The 15298-nt window shown below is 51.9% G+C and overlaps 3 protein-coding genes across 3 annotated transcripts; 2 read left to right on the forward strand and 1 right to left on the reverse strand.

Moving 5' to 3' along the window:
* The first annotated feature begins 3942 nt into the window (after window positions 1-3942).
* Window positions 3943-8367, forward strand: TrAFT101_008960 (uncharacterized protein). The gene is made up of 5 exons (XM_024906482.2): window positions 3943-4072; window positions 4126-5178; window positions 5321-6520; window positions 6604-7143; window positions 7219-8367. Exons 2-5 carry the CDS (start codon window positions 5167-5169, stop codon window positions 7501-7503), a joined length of 2037 nt encoding a protein of 678 aa, XP_024761610.1. The 5' UTR covers window positions 3943-4072; window positions 4126-5166; the 3' UTR covers window positions 7504-8367.
* A 912-nt stretch (window positions 8368-9279) lies between these two features.
* TrAFT101_008961 (uncharacterized protein) lies at window positions 9280-13237 on the forward strand. Its single transcript, XM_024905297.2, has 3 exons — window positions 9280-10345; window positions 10504-11694; window positions 11761-13237. The coding sequence occupies exons 1-3, from the start codon at window positions 10157-10159 to the stop codon at window positions 12499-12501; spliced, it is 2121 nt and encodes a 706-aa protein (XP_024761609.1). The 5' UTR covers window positions 9280-10156; the 3' UTR covers window positions 12502-13237.
* On the reverse strand, window positions 12643-14299 carry TrAFT101_008962 (uncharacterized protein). Its single transcript, XM_024905296.2, has 2 exons — window positions 13243-14299; window positions 12643-13170 (listed from the first exon to the last, which is right to left on the reverse strand). Exon 1 carries the CDS (start codon window positions 14010-14012, stop codon window positions 13257-13259), a length of 756 nt encoding a protein of 251 aa, XP_024761608.1. The 5' UTR covers window positions 14013-14299; the 3' UTR covers window positions 12643-13170; window positions 13243-13256.
* Window positions 14300-15298: the final 999 nt, after the last annotated feature.

The raw sequence follows: 15298 nt of genomic DNA on the forward strand, positions 1-15298 counted from the left end.
CTACGGAGTACATGTAGTCTATTGCCTCAGTACACGCGACTAGCAGCAATCCTACGGCTTCATACGGAGTATCAGTCGTCTGTGTGTCTAGGGTCTGTACGTCGCACTCCGTATATGGGACGTGGATGGCCATGGATGGCATGCGCCATCAAGCTACAGCCAGCAAGCAGGACGCTCGCTGGGCGTGCAGACGTGCCTCCATGCGGCCTGGCGCTGATTGAATTGCGATTGATTGATTGATCCGCCACCCTCTCCGCACCACACGCTGGCAGACAAACAAACATACAGGAAATGGGCCAGGGGACCCAGGCTCCGCGAAGCACATTCCGACGACCGTGGGCTGCTAGGCGGCACGCCCAGCATCAAAGCGTTTGGTTTGATGCAGCAATCTCAGACTGTAAGTCCCCCCCTTGCCTGCCGCTACTCATGATGGAAGTGCAGAAAAAAAAAGTCCATGTGCTTGAGCTGGTAAAGAGAAGATAGCGAGATACAGCTATATAGCTGGATTGTCGACTCTGCCATGGCCTCCAAGCACTCTTCTGTGGCGGCTTCGGCAGGCGAAAGGGGTGACAGCTTGGAGCACTGAATTTGCCTACTGTATCCTGCTCCCGTCCTCCATGCTTTGTGTTTCTTATTAATTCCCGAGGACTGCTGAGGGCCAATGGCGCCGCACCAGAGGACCGGCGCAGAGGCGCCCGTTTTCCTCCTGCAGGGATCCTGAGCAACAAGAACAAGCGCAGGTGTGTGGGCTAAGCAGGCAGAGGTGGGGATCGCAACTCTGAGGCGGTAGCGGCAAAGGGCCAGGCAGAGGGTCGCAGGACGAAGCCGTCAACAGCCAGTGAGTGACTGGGCGAGGACCACCAGCAACGCATGGCGGGAAGGTTATCGAGAGGAGGAGAACCAAGGCGGAGCTCATCATGCCCTGGTGGGTGATTCATACAAGCACGACTGCCTGCTGCGTGTCCATTGAATCTGGACTGGGGTCGTGGTCTTGATTAGGCAGTGCTCTGCCGGGGGCTCGGCACCGTTCGATCCTGCTAGCATCAGAAAGATCGAGAACGACGCTCGGTGAGTCAAAGCACCGGGCTTCAGCTTTGCAACGCGGAGCATCGAATTCCCTTTGATAGAGTACAGCTACTGTCCCTTGCCGCATCTGGATGTTCAATCCCCTCACACCTTGTGAAGGCTCGCCCATCAACGCATGTCGTTCATGCTGGAATCCATTCCCAGCATCCCGAGATTCGACACTGAGGGTGTGCCTGACAGCCCCTCTCCCGTTGTTGCAAGATCGGCCCAAACTCTCTCAAGTGGGCAGAGGAGGGGAAGCTGAGTAGTAATCCAATGTTTGCTTTATCCTACCGTCATGGGCTGTTAATCGTCAGCCTCTGGTTGGAGCTGCGGCTGCTGGGAAAAGCGCAAGTCGCGACACTGTTTATGCGTGGCTTGGCTATTGCCAGGCCGCTAACTGACTCTATCCCTTTTTATTCAGGTTTCTTAATTCTTTTCTTTTTTTTTCCCCCCTTCTTCGTTTCGCCCCCGTTTCCCCTCCTCGGCTCTTACTGCTTTGAGACTCTTTTTTTGGCTTCTCTAGCAGAAAAAGAAACGAAAAGGTTGGACAGCGATGTCCAATCCAGCTGTTCCTGTTGCACAAGCTGTGCTTCCCGCTAAGTTGCAGGCCATATCCATTGTATGGGTCCCCCGGTTTCAATGTCCAGTCAGAAGAGGGTTCCAACGCTTCACTGGTCTGTGAGGCGTCCGCGTATGCTGAGGCTACTCGTTGGGTAGGCATTGAGGTCGGGCAGCACGCGGGTGTCCGCGTTGGGAACATTCTGCATCCAGCGCATGATTATCTCACCAAGGCCTACTTGTGCTATTTTTGCTTCCACCTCCAGCCCTCTCTTTCTCTCTCTCTGTCTCTCTTTTTTTCAACCTTCTCTCGCCCAAGCGACTAAAGGGGTAACCTATAGCATGTGCTGGTAGATATGTTGAGGGAGCAGGGGTCGAGTGCACTTCCATAGAGCTAGCAACGCCTGGCTTGGTCTAGGGCGAGCGCCGCATAAAACTTGCACGGTATACGACAAGCGAGAGTCGCCCTTGGAGCGTTTTCTGAGTCGCAGCTCGTCACCGCTTTGTCCCCCCCGCGCGAGCCTTGATGCATGTGCTGAGAGGCTTTGTGGATACACCAGTTGGGTGGACAAGATGCGTGCCGAATCAGCGCCAGAACTGTGGCTCCCTAGGATCAACAATGGCCATGGCGATAGGACCGCCCAGCCATCGACGGCTCATAGGGCCCCGTTTTCCTCTCCTGTGTGTGTGCCTTGCGGCAAGTGGCCAAAGTTTATGATCGCCTGCATTTGGGCCCCAGACTGGACAGTAGACGTAATCCGGCCTTCCAATGAAATGCCGCCCTGCAAAACAACAAGTGCGCGGTGTGGACTCGAGTGCGTTGTTATTGTTTTGGCCATGCAAGTGATGATGAGACGAGGGGCTTCTGCTTGGTGCTTTTAGGCCCAACGAATTGCGGATCTCGCTGCTGCCATGCACTCACTCACCTTTCGAGGCCGGCTTTTACGAGGCACCCTTCTTCAATCTCCTGATTCTACAACGTCTATACGGAGCACACATGCGGCGTGGCACCGGCGAGCTTCCTGTGCTGCCGCAATATGCGCCTTCCGAGGCTAGATTCTGTAGCAGAGTTTGCTGTTTGCCCAGTGCACACAGTAGAGCCGTTTCGACATCTACACGATCATACCCTAACATGACCTGCCAGAATCCAGAATCGAGAGAACAGTGTGGTGCTAGCTGACGCTAGAATTACTTTGAAACGGATTAAAAGGCCCAGCCATATGCGGCCGGATCGGCACGCACAACGCGCAATTGCGCTCGTTGACCCAGGGCTGGCTTGCTTGAATTCCGCTGCATGGAAAATTGACCAAGTGACTATATGGGAACGTAGAAGATACGTAGTAATTGATGGTGACATGTGCGCGACGGATATCAAAACCTATTATGATGGCCGTAAATTATAATGCGGTCCATGTGGCTGCCATTGCTTTTCTCAGAATTGTTGTACAACGTCAAAGTATGGAGCAAGATATTCTTTGCGGTGGCAATGCCATGTTTAATGAGTAAGATTATGATATCATATTATAAAACCCGCACAAATTCGCTCACTTGAGTGACCCGGGCTTGGAATTTGCGCAGCAACAGTAGAGGCAGATCCTAGCATAGGCTTCTTGATGTTACTGTTCTTGGTTGCGAAGCGACTGGCTGATTCACAACAAGAGACATGGTCTTTGTCCGCATCTGGCTATCCAGTCTGGTCGCCTGGAGGGCGTAGCGCCGGGCGCATCGACACACCAACACACAGCTCGATTCGAAGCCGCAACACGCAACATTGTAATCGCAAAGAATTCTGAACAGAGAAATCGTGGCTGAGGTGGGATAGCGATGCTCAGCTAGGCTTGCTAGTGCCATTTTGGAAAGAAGGGGCGTGAGGATATCTTCACAATGCCGATTCCATGGCTTTCGCGAATTTCTCAAAACAATCGCTTGATCCAGATACACCGTCGCCCCTCCCTGCTCATCACAATCCACCGCATCTGGCGATGTTTCATCGATCTTCAGGGCACAGTCTGCAGCAGGTCGCCCGCATTGGTTTTGCGACAAATGGACGACAAAGCGGCCTGACCGGAGCGACTATCGTCTATTAGTAGCCAGTAGCTTACACTTTAACTGCCCGAGCTTACAGGGCACTGGTTCGTCGCAATTGACCAATTCGAAAGACCGACCGTACTGCCCCAGGACAGAGTGTCTCAGCCGTTGGGGAGACGTCCCAACGCAGGCGTCTATTCATTTCTTCCTCGCATTCAATCGCCTCTCCTCCCTCGCCATGTGTGTCGGTTTCAAATCGGTTCAGTGCGGAGAAGCAAAGGGCAGCAGCTTAAGTGGCAGCGCAATGTCACGTGAGAACGTGTCTGTCTGGCGCAGCCTCGCAGAAGAGCCCTAACGCGTCGACGGCGCCAGAATGCGCCGGCTGTAATATGAAGCCTGGGAGGCGCATTGGCCGAGAGCAAGTCGAAACCCGTATCGCAACATCATGCTGCAGGTATTAACGCCGTCCAGATGCCATCACCGCCTCGTTGTGCTGCTGTAGATGCGCAAATGTGAAACTCTGCGATTTTTCGCCATCGCAAGTGAGACGCGACAAGAACATCTGGCGTCCGAAAGCAGACTAGCGGGCCGGCGGTACGTCTCCCTCTGCTATGGGCAACCCCCGGAATATCGTCATCTCCGGGACGACAGCGTAAATTGCGCGACCGGTTCGCATGATGGCCCGTGCGCACATACCGCACCCCCAAAACCCGCGGCAGCTCTGAGCAGCTCCCGCCAACGGCTTCCTGCGCTAAAGCGTCTGCGGCGCTTGGGGTATAAACAAATAAACATTGCAAAATACAGCGTCCAGGCCGGCTCATCACAGGCCGCCGGCTGGTTAAAGTCAGACCACCGAAGTCCAAGCCCCCAGGCAGCTTCCCAACCTCCAACCCTGCAGCAGCCCGTATCGACGACTTCTTGCTGGTGGCGCATCGTTTTTTGCAGCTTCACCGGCGCATGCTCCCTGTCCTTGTCACTGTCGCCAATTTCCACCTTGCGCCTGCTTCCGCAGCTGAGGGGAATTGGAAATCCGCCAGACCAGGGCCAAAAGTCGAGAGCAGCATCTTTCCGGCTGGGAGGGGCGCTTCTTCTTCGCCAAATCCACATTGTCTTTTTTGTCTCCATCTGTGAGAAAGTACCTACTCGCCTACTCGCCAACCCGCCCCCTTTCTCTCGTCTTTCGTCCCCCGTCACTGTATGGTCAAAAATAGCCACGGCTGCGGTCCCAGGGTCCCCATTAGACGTGATTTGGCGTCGCCGCCTAATTTATTTTTGATAATCTTCGAGACTCCATCGTCCCCGAATAGCGACCCCGGAGCTACGGACAGTGCTGGACGCCGCGTAACGCAAACCTCTGTTGTATGATATCTCGACGCGGACTCCTCCGAAATCAGACGGAGGCTGCGTTGCTCAAGGCTTGATTCGCATAGGCTTTTATTCGCGCATTTTACCGAAGCAGTGATTTTTTATCTTTAAAGACCTGACGCAAGGCCAAGCCGGGAATCTATCGTCATGGACGCACGGGTATGTTGGAAGATGAGATAGCGGCCCTTTTCGCTTGACACGTTGGCTTCAAATCGCCGTCTCCCGCCTTTCCCCTTGGTTCCTATATTCTTTGTTCTTGGTTCAAATCGTTCTGAAGCTAACCTAACAATCTTCTGTCTAGCCTTTTCGACCGCGCGGCGAGAACGCCCAACAATTTCTTCACCAGCGGCAGAAATCAATGGGAAATATCAGCAGCGCTCCGTCCGTCCCCGCAGCTGGATTCAAGGGCCCTGCGAGACGTGCTGCCTTTGGCGATGTGACAAACGTGTCCAAGGCTATTGGAGGTCGTGGTGAGGAGGCTCAAGCCGCAAAGAAGTCTCTTGGGGTGTCGTCGAATCATGCGCCCTCGTCTTTTCTGAATAAGGAAAACGTGGTAAGGCCTACCAAAGATTCTTTCTCTCGCCCTGCACAGCGACCCGCAGCAATGGCGAACAACAAATCCAAGGCCACGACGACCGAACCCCGTGCGGAGCCGCTGCAGAAGAAGCCCACAAGCACAAGCATCACCACAACCACTCTAGCTGCAGCAGCTACCTCTACTACTACGCAACAATCCTCCTGCCACCTCGACGTTGATATTCCACAGCAACAAAACAGCGCTAAGAGCAGTGCTATAATGCAAAAGAAGACTCCTTCTCAAGCCACCTCTGATGTGCATGCGCTGCAACCTCGTCACTATAGGAGCCAACCACAGCTGAAGCAGGAATTGCCAACTTTACGAAGAACTCAGAGCAAAGTGGAAAAGGCCGATCGAGCCTCAAGCAACAGCAAAAACAGCAACAATAGGGATAGCCTCGCCCCGATCGACACCGAGCCACTAGTAATGCCTGCGCTGATCGAGGATTTCTTGACCGGCCACGACTCATATCCGGACCCGCTCAACTTTCCATCCGAAGAACCCTCACGAGCAGACGTTAATCACGATAAAGATTATGTTGATGCGTTATCCAAGCTTCCAAATATATCTGAGGAACCCGCTATCGGGGTCGTTCAAACCTATAAAGAAGGTCTCACTCTTGCATTCTCCGAAGCCGACGAGTACTGGGACATAGACGAAGACGAGGACGAAGACGATGGATATGACGACCACGATCAGGGATATACGACGGCCCACTCGACTCGATCCCGCGATATGACATTAGCGAATGCCACAACCATGCTTGCGCCGCGGGTATCTAGCCGTGTGCAGCGTGAGCTGGAAGAAGCCAGAATTGAGGTTGAGCAAACCATCACCCCGGAAGAAGTTGACGAAGAGCTGTGGGACGTCAGCATGGTCGCCGAGTATGGCGAAGAGATTTTTGAGTATTTGAGAGAATTGGAGGTGAGCAATCTAAACGAACCACTATTTATACTTTTTTTATGCCATTGACCTATGCTAACATGAAAATCTTTGTTTCTGTGCAGGTTAAGATGCTCCCTAACCCTCATTACATGGAGATGCAAACGGAAATCCATTGGTCTATGCGGACTGTCCTTATGGACTGGTTGGTACAGGTGCACCACCGATTCAATCTATTACCCGAGACTCTTTTCCTTACTGTCAACTACATCGACCGGTTCCTATCCAGCAAGATTGTGTCCATCGGGAAGCTTCAGCTAGTAGGAGCTACGGCGATCCTGGTCGCGTCCAAATATGAAGAGATCAACTGCCCCTCATTAGAGGAGATTGTCTACATGGTGGACGGTGGTTACACGGGAGATGACATTTTAAAGGCGGAGCGTTTTATGCTCAGCATGCTCGGCTTTGAACTGGGATGGCCGGGCCCGATGAGCTTCTTGCGGCGTGTTAGCAAGGCTGACGACTACGACATCGATACCCGAACTTTGGCTAAATACTTTTTGGAGCTTACCATCATGGATGAGCGCTTTGTGGCCTCACCTCCGAGCTTTCTGGCTGCTGGTGCACATTGCTTATCTAGGCTTATTCTGGACAAGGGCGAATGGGTAAGTTTCTCTCTCTCTTCTCCTGGAGGCTTTAGGCGAATCACGAGCAACGAATCACTAACTGAAATTGAATAGACTAAGCGCCACGTTCACTACTCAGGTTACACATGGAGTCAGCTCAAACCACTGGTGACCATGATGATTGAGTGCTGTGAAAACCCTCTCAAGCATCATGGAGCTGTATATGAAAAATATCGAGAGAAAAGATTTAAGGAAGCGTCTATCCAGGTTCAGCACGCCCTTGACGCTGGATTCACGCTTCCTCACCACTCCACACCTGTTCGTCGATTGCGCCCGGCTCGAATTCCGAGTGTCTCTGAGCTGCAGTATGGCAACCTTCTCATCCCCATAGAAGGATGAGAGCCGACTTTTGATCTACTGTGATACTTGTTTTGATGCTGCCTCTCATGGCATCCTATTTGGAAGTCTATGAGGTTGATTGTTTGATACCACTACCGCATTCTAATATGTGTTTCTTTAATACTTTGAACCCGCCACCTCGACATTGGTCGCCGCGATTCCCCCTCCCCCTTTTTTTTGCGCGGGGATTGCAGCAGGCGATCTTACGAAGACGATGATCCAATACACACTCGCGACGATGCTTTTTCTTTTTCTTTTTCTTTTTCTTCTTTTCTACTATCTTCTTTTCTTTAGCTCTGTTATTGTACTGTCTGGCGTTGGTGGCTTGCTCCGGAACTGGCGGTAATGAAATGGATTTATATATACCACGCAGGCGCTGGAGGGGGGTGGAAGGGAACGCGGATTGAGGGAAAACAAAAGGGTGTGTGAAATTAGGCGAAAGGGAGCTTCGGCATGGCACGCGCTGCGCCAAAGCCGGGGAAACGGATTGGCTCTTGACTTTGATAATACCACTTTGAAGAAAGCTGTATGGATTAATACCGCCCTGTTATTTATTTTGGGCATTACATTACGGATTCTGTGTTACAGCCTGAATAATAGAAGAAGAAATGAACAAGAATCGCAAGTGGGATAGCCTCTTGAATTGCGATTGGAAGCTCCTGGAGCAGCGCAGCCGTGTGCCCCATAACTTGTAAGATGCCGTCTATCCTTGGTGCTGACCGCCGGATTGACTGTTTTATGCACGCAGGGCCTCTCCGGGATTCCGGGATAGCGCCGGCCCTACGGAACTTCAAAAGTGGTCTGGTGAATGCTAGATACGCAGTAGGTATGTACTGCTGCAGCTGCAGCTTTGTTGGGGGGGGGGGAATTGGGTTTGTAATGCTAAGGATTAATCGCCTTAGCGATAGGTAGTATTACGTTGATTGGCATAGAATGGATCTCTATATACGTCTATCATGGGGCTGAAGTTGACGAGTACGAAGATAAAAGTACCTTCCAGCCGCACTTTCAGGTTCCGGACCGGCTCCGGGTGGCGCCGATTTGGCAGTTGGTCTTCTAGAACAGCATTTCTGGGGGGTTGGCTTTTTCCCTTTCTCGCCCTGCGGAGTAAACCTGTTTACGCTCCCGCGCTCCCACACAGTGTTTGGCCAAACTGAGGGGAGATTTCGTGTTTCTGCTGGTATGGCGTTTTGGCATTTGCTGTCCGGACTGGCCGATGTTGTGTCCGACTGACTCCGACCCCGGATTCGGCGGCCAGCTATTACGCCTAAGCGCTTTAGCATGTCTGTAGCACACTTGGGTCAGTAGGCGGCGATTCTTAGCTCGGGGGATGCTGCTATACCGTCTTTCCCGCCGCCGTATGCGCCGTGTTTAGAGACTATCTCTTTGCTATTGCTACTACTATCTTGAAGGCAGAATACCTAGTATATCCAGATGATGACATCCAGTTTCACAATACCCACTTGGAAAGACTCGTGATAACCATCATGACCGCTACAGAAAGTACGGAGTGACTGTGCGGATTCCTCGGTGTCTGCATGAAACGGGAAATGCACCCTCGGGTTCTGACGTTTCGGGCAGAGAGATTGGCTGGATTCTCGATAAAGGATCTGATGTCAGCTGGACGTGCATCGGTGTTAATTCCATACAAATGAGTATGAGTGCGGTACAGATACTTGCAACTGCTAAAGACGGGAGGTACCAGCCTGCTCAAAGATGGCATTGGTACCTAATTTACAAAGCGCCACGTCTTATTATATTTGAATATCTTCTATTATTGTTTTCTTTTCTTCTTTGCCTTTTTTTAGTTCTAAAGGGAAATAAACATCATTAAAATTGTGGAACCCTAAAAAAGCCAGAGCGAGTCACACGGATGGTTTCTAAATACAGTGCACGCGCGACCATCCGCTGGTCCAGGCACTTGTATGTACATACTTGGTTGCTCTGGTCGGCGCCTCTTGGTGAGGCCAGAGCTGGGTGGGACGACGATCTTTGTAACGGAGACTTCTAATGGTGCGCCTGTCGCTCTTTGCTGCTCACGTGGCAGTGTAGCAAGACTTCGGAAGACTTTTCAAAGGACCCCTAACCAAGCCCCCGATTTTAGGCTACGAATTACAGGCCTCGGCGTCTTCTGACCGCTGTAGACATCGAGCTAGCGGCGTGGCGGCAGGGACACTGACGGTACCTGGTACCCAGCGTTTGGCCAAACCTTGCAGCCATCCGCCCGTCAATTGAACCGTACACGGAGCAGATACGGAGTAATATAATTTTTTTTTTTTTCGGCCGTCGCATTTTTTTTTTCTGCCTCAACTCGTCAAGACAAAATCCCTCCTTTGCTTTTCGCTTTTTCGCGACACTCGTGCCTGTTTACCTCTTTCTTTTTGTTCTCCGTTTTCCTTTGCGTTGCTTGATAGACTTAGAATCATAGAGGGGCTTGTTTCCGATTATTTTTCTTCTCTAGATCCTTTGGCGCTGCTTTTTTGGCGCTTCCCCGTTGTGCCAAATCCACTTTGGCGAGCTCCACAGCCTCGCCGCTTCCTCCACAAGAGGCCAACAATCTTTACCCCGTCTTCTCTCCCCGCGGACATTTTTCTAACCCTCCAAGACTTTGTTGTTGACTAGAGAGTCGAGTCTGCTATTTCCCTCGGCAACGATGACGAGCGTTTCGACGGTCAAGGAAGCTGTCAAGGAGAGCCTGGTTGGCGTTCAAGAGCCTGCGCAGCTCTCGGCGCAAACCAAGGCTCGCTTCACCAGCCATGCGATCAAGGACCCTGAGACCGGCGAGTTGTACTTGGGGCCCGAGCAGTTCATCAGCGCCATTGCGCCCAAGGATGAGGACTATGTGAGTTGCCATTGAGTCGCTTTCCGTCTTCATTTCTCGCCAATTCTATGCCCCCTATTTCCTTTCTCGACCCCTTTTCGTCCCTCTCTTTCCAGCACCGGAGCCACATCGGGGCAGTTGCGGAGACGAGTGACTAACACGGCATCCAACGCAAACAGCACAAGATCAAGCGGGAGCAGTACTCGATCCTCTTTGGCGTCGCCGACAGCAAGGGCACCGGCCGAGTTTCCTTGACTGATTGGAGCGTCTTCGAGAACCTCCTCCTCAAGCCCGATGCCGAGTACGAAATCGCCTTCCGATTGTTTGATGTCGACCGGACCGGCATCGTCAAGTACGACGACTTCAAGCGCCTCTACGAGCTCAATAAGGGACCTGACAACATTCCCTTTGACTGGGACTGCGAATGGGCCAAGCTGTACATTGGCACAAACAAGAACCGCCACAACCTGAACTATGCGCAATTCTCGCAGTTGCTGCGCGGCCTTCAGGGCGAGCGCATTCGACAAGCCTTTCACCGCTTCGACAAGGATGGCGATGGTTACATCAACCCGGAGGACTTTGAGCGCATTATTCGCGAGACGGCAAGGCACAAGCTCTCGGACCATCTGCTGAACAACCTGCACACCCTGTGCAACATCTCGGCTAGCAGCAAGGTGTCTTATGCCAACGTGCGAGCTTTCCAGAACATCATCATGGAGATGGACATGGTTGAGCTGATTCTGCGCCGGGCCATCTCAAAAACCAAGGATGGCAAGATTACCAGATCAGAGTTCATGAACGAGGCCGCCGGCATCACGCGATTCGCGCTGTTTACGCCAATGGAGGCTGACATTCTCTTCCACTTCGCCAGCTTGGATGAACCATCTGGACGGCTGGGCCTTCGTGACTTTGCCAAGGTCCTGGACCCCTCCTGGCGGAATCCCATGTACGACGCCTTGGATACCGCTGGCCAGGCGGTTGAGAGGGTCGCTTCCAAGGGCGGCGCGGTGTTGCACCAAGTCCTCGAGTCTGCATACAACTTCGGTCTGGGCAGTATGGCCGGTGCCTTTGGTGCTTTCATGGTGTATCCTATTGATCTTGTCAAGACCCGTCTGCAGAACCAGCGTGGAGCGCAGCCCGGACAGCGCCTGTACAAGAACTCGATTGATTGCTTCCAAAAGGTCGTCCGCAACGAAGGTTTCCGTGGACTTTACTCTGGTGTCTTGCCCCAGCTTGTTGGTGTAGCGCCGGAGAAGGCCATCAAGCTGACAGTCAACGACTTGGTGCGTGGCCGCTTGACCGACAAGCAAGGAAACATTCCTGTGTGGGCTGAGATCGTCGCTGGTGGTACCGCTGGTGGATGTCAAGTGGTAAGTTGAAAATCTTTATAATTTTGCACCAACTCCGTCCAAACTAACACTCTGCTTCTTTTGTAGGTCTTCACAAACCCTCTTGAGATTGTCAAGATTCGCCTGCAAATCCAAGGCGAGGTCGCCAAGACTGTTGAGGGCACTCCTAAGAGATCAGCCATGTGGATTGTCCGCAACCTCGGTCTGATGGGCCTGTACAAGGGTGCATCTGCCTGTCTGCTGAGAGATGTACCTTTCTCGGCCATCTACTTCCCCACTTATAGCCATCTCAAGAAGGACTTCTTCGGCGAATCACCGACCAAGAAGCTCGGTGTTTTGCAGCTCCTGACTGCTGGTGCCATTGCCGGTATGCCTGCGGCCTACCTGACGACGCCTTGCGATGTCATCAAGACTCGCCTCCAGGTGGAGGCTCGCAAGGGCGAGGCGACATACAACGGTTTGCGACACTGCGCAAAGACCATCTGGAAGGAGGAGGGATTCACGGCCTTTTTCAAGGGTGGCCCCGCTCGTATCTTCCGATCATCACCCCAGTTCGGTTTCACCCTAGCCGCATACGAAGTGCTGCAGAGCCTGCTGCCCATGCCTGGAACAGCACCCAAGGACAAGCCCCATGTTGGTATGACGGATGCTCTGTCGACTCTCAGGTCTAAGCCGCTCGACTCCAGCCCATTTGCTCGCAGCAGGAACGCACTGAAGATTATTCTGGACCTTGACGAGGACTTTGGCAAGGTCAGGCTGCCCAACGAGAGAGGCTGGAGGTCGCTGCCCAAGATGATTGGAGGTGGCGGCCAAGTGGCGGCGCAATAAAGAAAAAGAAAACAAATGACGCGCATCGTCGAAACTACAGATGGAGGGGACCGATGTAAAGATTTCTCTCCGATATACGATGCATCAGAAACAGGCGTTTGGGTGGAATTATGCATCACGATGGGCGAGTTATTTTGTATACTTGCTTCTATTTTTATCTACCTTGTTCTCCTTTTTTCCCCCCATTTCCTTTTCCTCTTTCATTCCCTTGTGTATCTATCAACACGAAAACCCGTGTGTACCCAAAAACAGAAAAGAAAAGAAAAAGCCAAAAACTAAGAGGGATATAGAAAAAAAAGAGAGCTATGGACATAGAGGATATCTTTCGGAGAAAACAAAAAGGGAGGGGAAACATGACGCTTTCTTTGTGATTCTTTTCTCGGGTTTGCCCAAGCGGGCTTTTTTATTATTATTCTTTTGTCGAAATGTATGAGATGACCTTTAGACCTAGACTGGGAAATATGGGACTAGAGGGGGTTTTTGGTATGGCTCAAGATGATAAAGAAGAAAGAAAAAAGAAAGAAAAAAGAATATTGGAAGCCCTTTTTTGGGAGGCGGAGGGCTCCGGAAGGATTTAGACTTTGGAGATATCGGTGGGAGGTGGTTGATGATGGTGTAAGTGGGTGTAGAGATACCTAGTTTTCAGCGCAATGTAAAAGTGATTATCTTCTATCCAAAGTCCGATTCGTTAGTCGTCGTGCCATTTGCGATGTCGATTTGGATGATGTTTGTTATACATACCTAGGCATCTCTCTCTATGCTTCTTGTTTCCCGACAAGTGCTGTGGAGGGGCTCCAGAGATTTGAGTGTTTGCTCCAGATGGACGCCCACGGTGATTGTGTCTGTGCCTCAAAGGGGGCAACCTCCGCCCCGATGGGACTCGTCATGGCGTCTTTGAGCCAGGCAATGTAGTCCTCGAAGCCGGTGGTGCTTCCGCTAATGTACACCTTGTTGACGCCGCGGACAGCGTCAAAGAGGGTCAGGTTGTTGCAGCTGACGCTCAGAAAGACGGACTGGCGCAGGTCGAGGGAGAGCTCGTCCACGCCGGTAAAGGACTTGGCCACGGCGGCGCGGTCGTACGGCAGCTCGACGTCGAGCGGCACCTGGACGTGGAAGCGGTGGATGAGCGGCACGAGGGCGTTGGCCTCCCTCATGGGCGGGTACCAGCTGCGCAGGCGCGGGAACGAGGCCAGCAGGGTCGGGTGGGCAACGAACATGTTTTCCGAGTAGAGGAAGGGGGTGGCCTCCCAGTTGATCTGGCGGCTGGCGAGGAGGATGGCCGGGTGGACGTAGACGGGGGCCTCGGAGTTGCAGGCGGCCATGTCGTGCGAGGTTGATTCTGCGTTTGGGCGAGGGGGGATGGTGAGGAGGAGGGAGTAGATTTGGAAGCGGAGCTCGAGGGGGAGGGACATGAAGCCGACCTTTGGCTCTGGGGGTGATGACAGTGTCATTGTTGTTGTCATTGTTGTTGTTGTGGTTGTGGTTGTTGATGTTGATAATAGTGTTGTCATGTTTGTTTGTTTGTTTGTTGATTTTGATGTTGCTGGTGGTGTTGATGGCTTGGATGTGAGTTTGATAGCCTTCTTCAGCAGTATTTATAGGTAGCAATGGTGGCTTTGTTGTGTTTGCTCTGTAAGTGATGGTATAAGTGGTAGCGTATATAGTAGTAACAAGTACACGATGATGTTTTTTCTCTATATTCAACCGTCACTTATATATTGATGTTTGTAGAACGAGGCAGTAGTTATAATGGCATGCAAGTAATGCTCTTTGGCACTTATAAAAAGGCTATGGTATACAGAATAACAGACGTATAAACAAACCGGAAGGCCAAGCTTATTTAAATGACTCCTTCTCACAACACCGCTGACATCAAGCTCGATTCATCTCGCACAATAGAGTCAAAGCCCTGTCCGTATATCGGAAAACTTAACCCCCACTATTAGAACAAAACGGCGTCGTACTGACCGAGATCCCTTATCCGAGGAAAGAAAAAAAAAAGGGGATGCCACACCATGCAATCGGCAGACGGCACTAGGGGAAGGGTGTGTCCAGCCAATGGGGGAAACCATCGTGTTTGATTAAAGCCGTCTGATAGGGATGGGAATAAGACAAGAAGCACGGGCACGTCATGGCCACACACGCCGTTCGGAAGTAAAAAACAAACCTTGTTAGTAGTGTCCGGCGTCGCCCGAGGATAAAAAAAAAAAAAGGCACCAGATGATGGTTGCATGGTTTCGGTATTTGACCTAGGCAGATTTCAAGATAGTGGCGTTGTCTGTAGGGGTCCCTCGAATGTTGTTGTTTAGCGCCATGCATGGCAGCGCTTTTCCCGATTTGTGGTCATGACGGGCGCCTCGGGATCGACACATCCGGCTTGAGACCTGCTGTGCTTGGGTCTTGATCTGGATGTTAGTTTGATGTGATTAGTACTTGATCCGAGGCCATGCAGTTTCTGGGCGTCTTATCCAGGGCGCAGCGCGGTGCATGAGCGTGTTGGTGGTGTTTGCTGGACGGCGGTGTGCAAGTGGCTGGGCGGTTCGTCTGCTGATGATGTGGCTGCATGTTGATGAAAGGTTGTGTGATGGATGCTGCCCGACAGAAATTAGAGGGCCATTTTACATGTTATTGCGAGCACAAAGCACTGGGTAGTAGGTACATACAACATCATCATCGCTAGCGGTATTATTGCTGCCTGTTTAAGTTATACTAGAAGAGAGATATTTATATACTGGGTATTAGTACCTGCGTGAGAACATAGCCCCGTGTTAAGCTCTTGGTGACGACCGCCACAGAC

This window comes from Trichoderma asperellum, chromosome 5, assembly GCF_020647865.1.
Source record: "Trichoderma asperellum chromosome 5, complete sequence".
Taxonomy (NCBI): domain Eukaryota; kingdom Fungi; phylum Ascomycota; class Sordariomycetes; order Hypocreales; family Hypocreaceae; genus Trichoderma; species Trichoderma asperellum.

Coding starts and splice junctions, on each gene's coding strand:
- TrAFT101_008962 (XM_024905296.2), bottom strand. CDS start 14,012: ATGACAACACTATTATCAACATCAACAACCACAACCACAACAACAACA.
- TrAFT101_008961 (XM_024905297.2), top strand. CDS start 10,157: ATGACGAGCGTTTCGACGGTCAAGGAAGCTGTCAAGGAGAGCCTGGTT. Junction 10,346..10,503: donor CGCCCAAGGATGAGGACTAT/GTGAGTTGCCAT, acceptor CAACGCAAACAG/CACAAGATCAAGCGGGAGCA. Junction 11,695..11,760: donor CCGCTGGTGGATGTCAAGTG/GTAAGTTGAAAA, acceptor CTTCTTTTGTAG/GTCTTCACAAACCCTCTTGA.
- TrAFT101_008960 (XM_024906482.2), top strand. Junction 6,521..6,603: donor AGTATTTGAGAGAATTGGAG/GTGAGCAATCTA, acceptor GTTTCTGTGCAG/GTTAAGATGCTCCCTAACCC. Junction 7,144..7,218: donor TTCTGGACAAGGGCGAATGG/GTAAGTTTCTCT, acceptor GAAATTGAATAG/ACTAAGCGCCACGTTCACTA.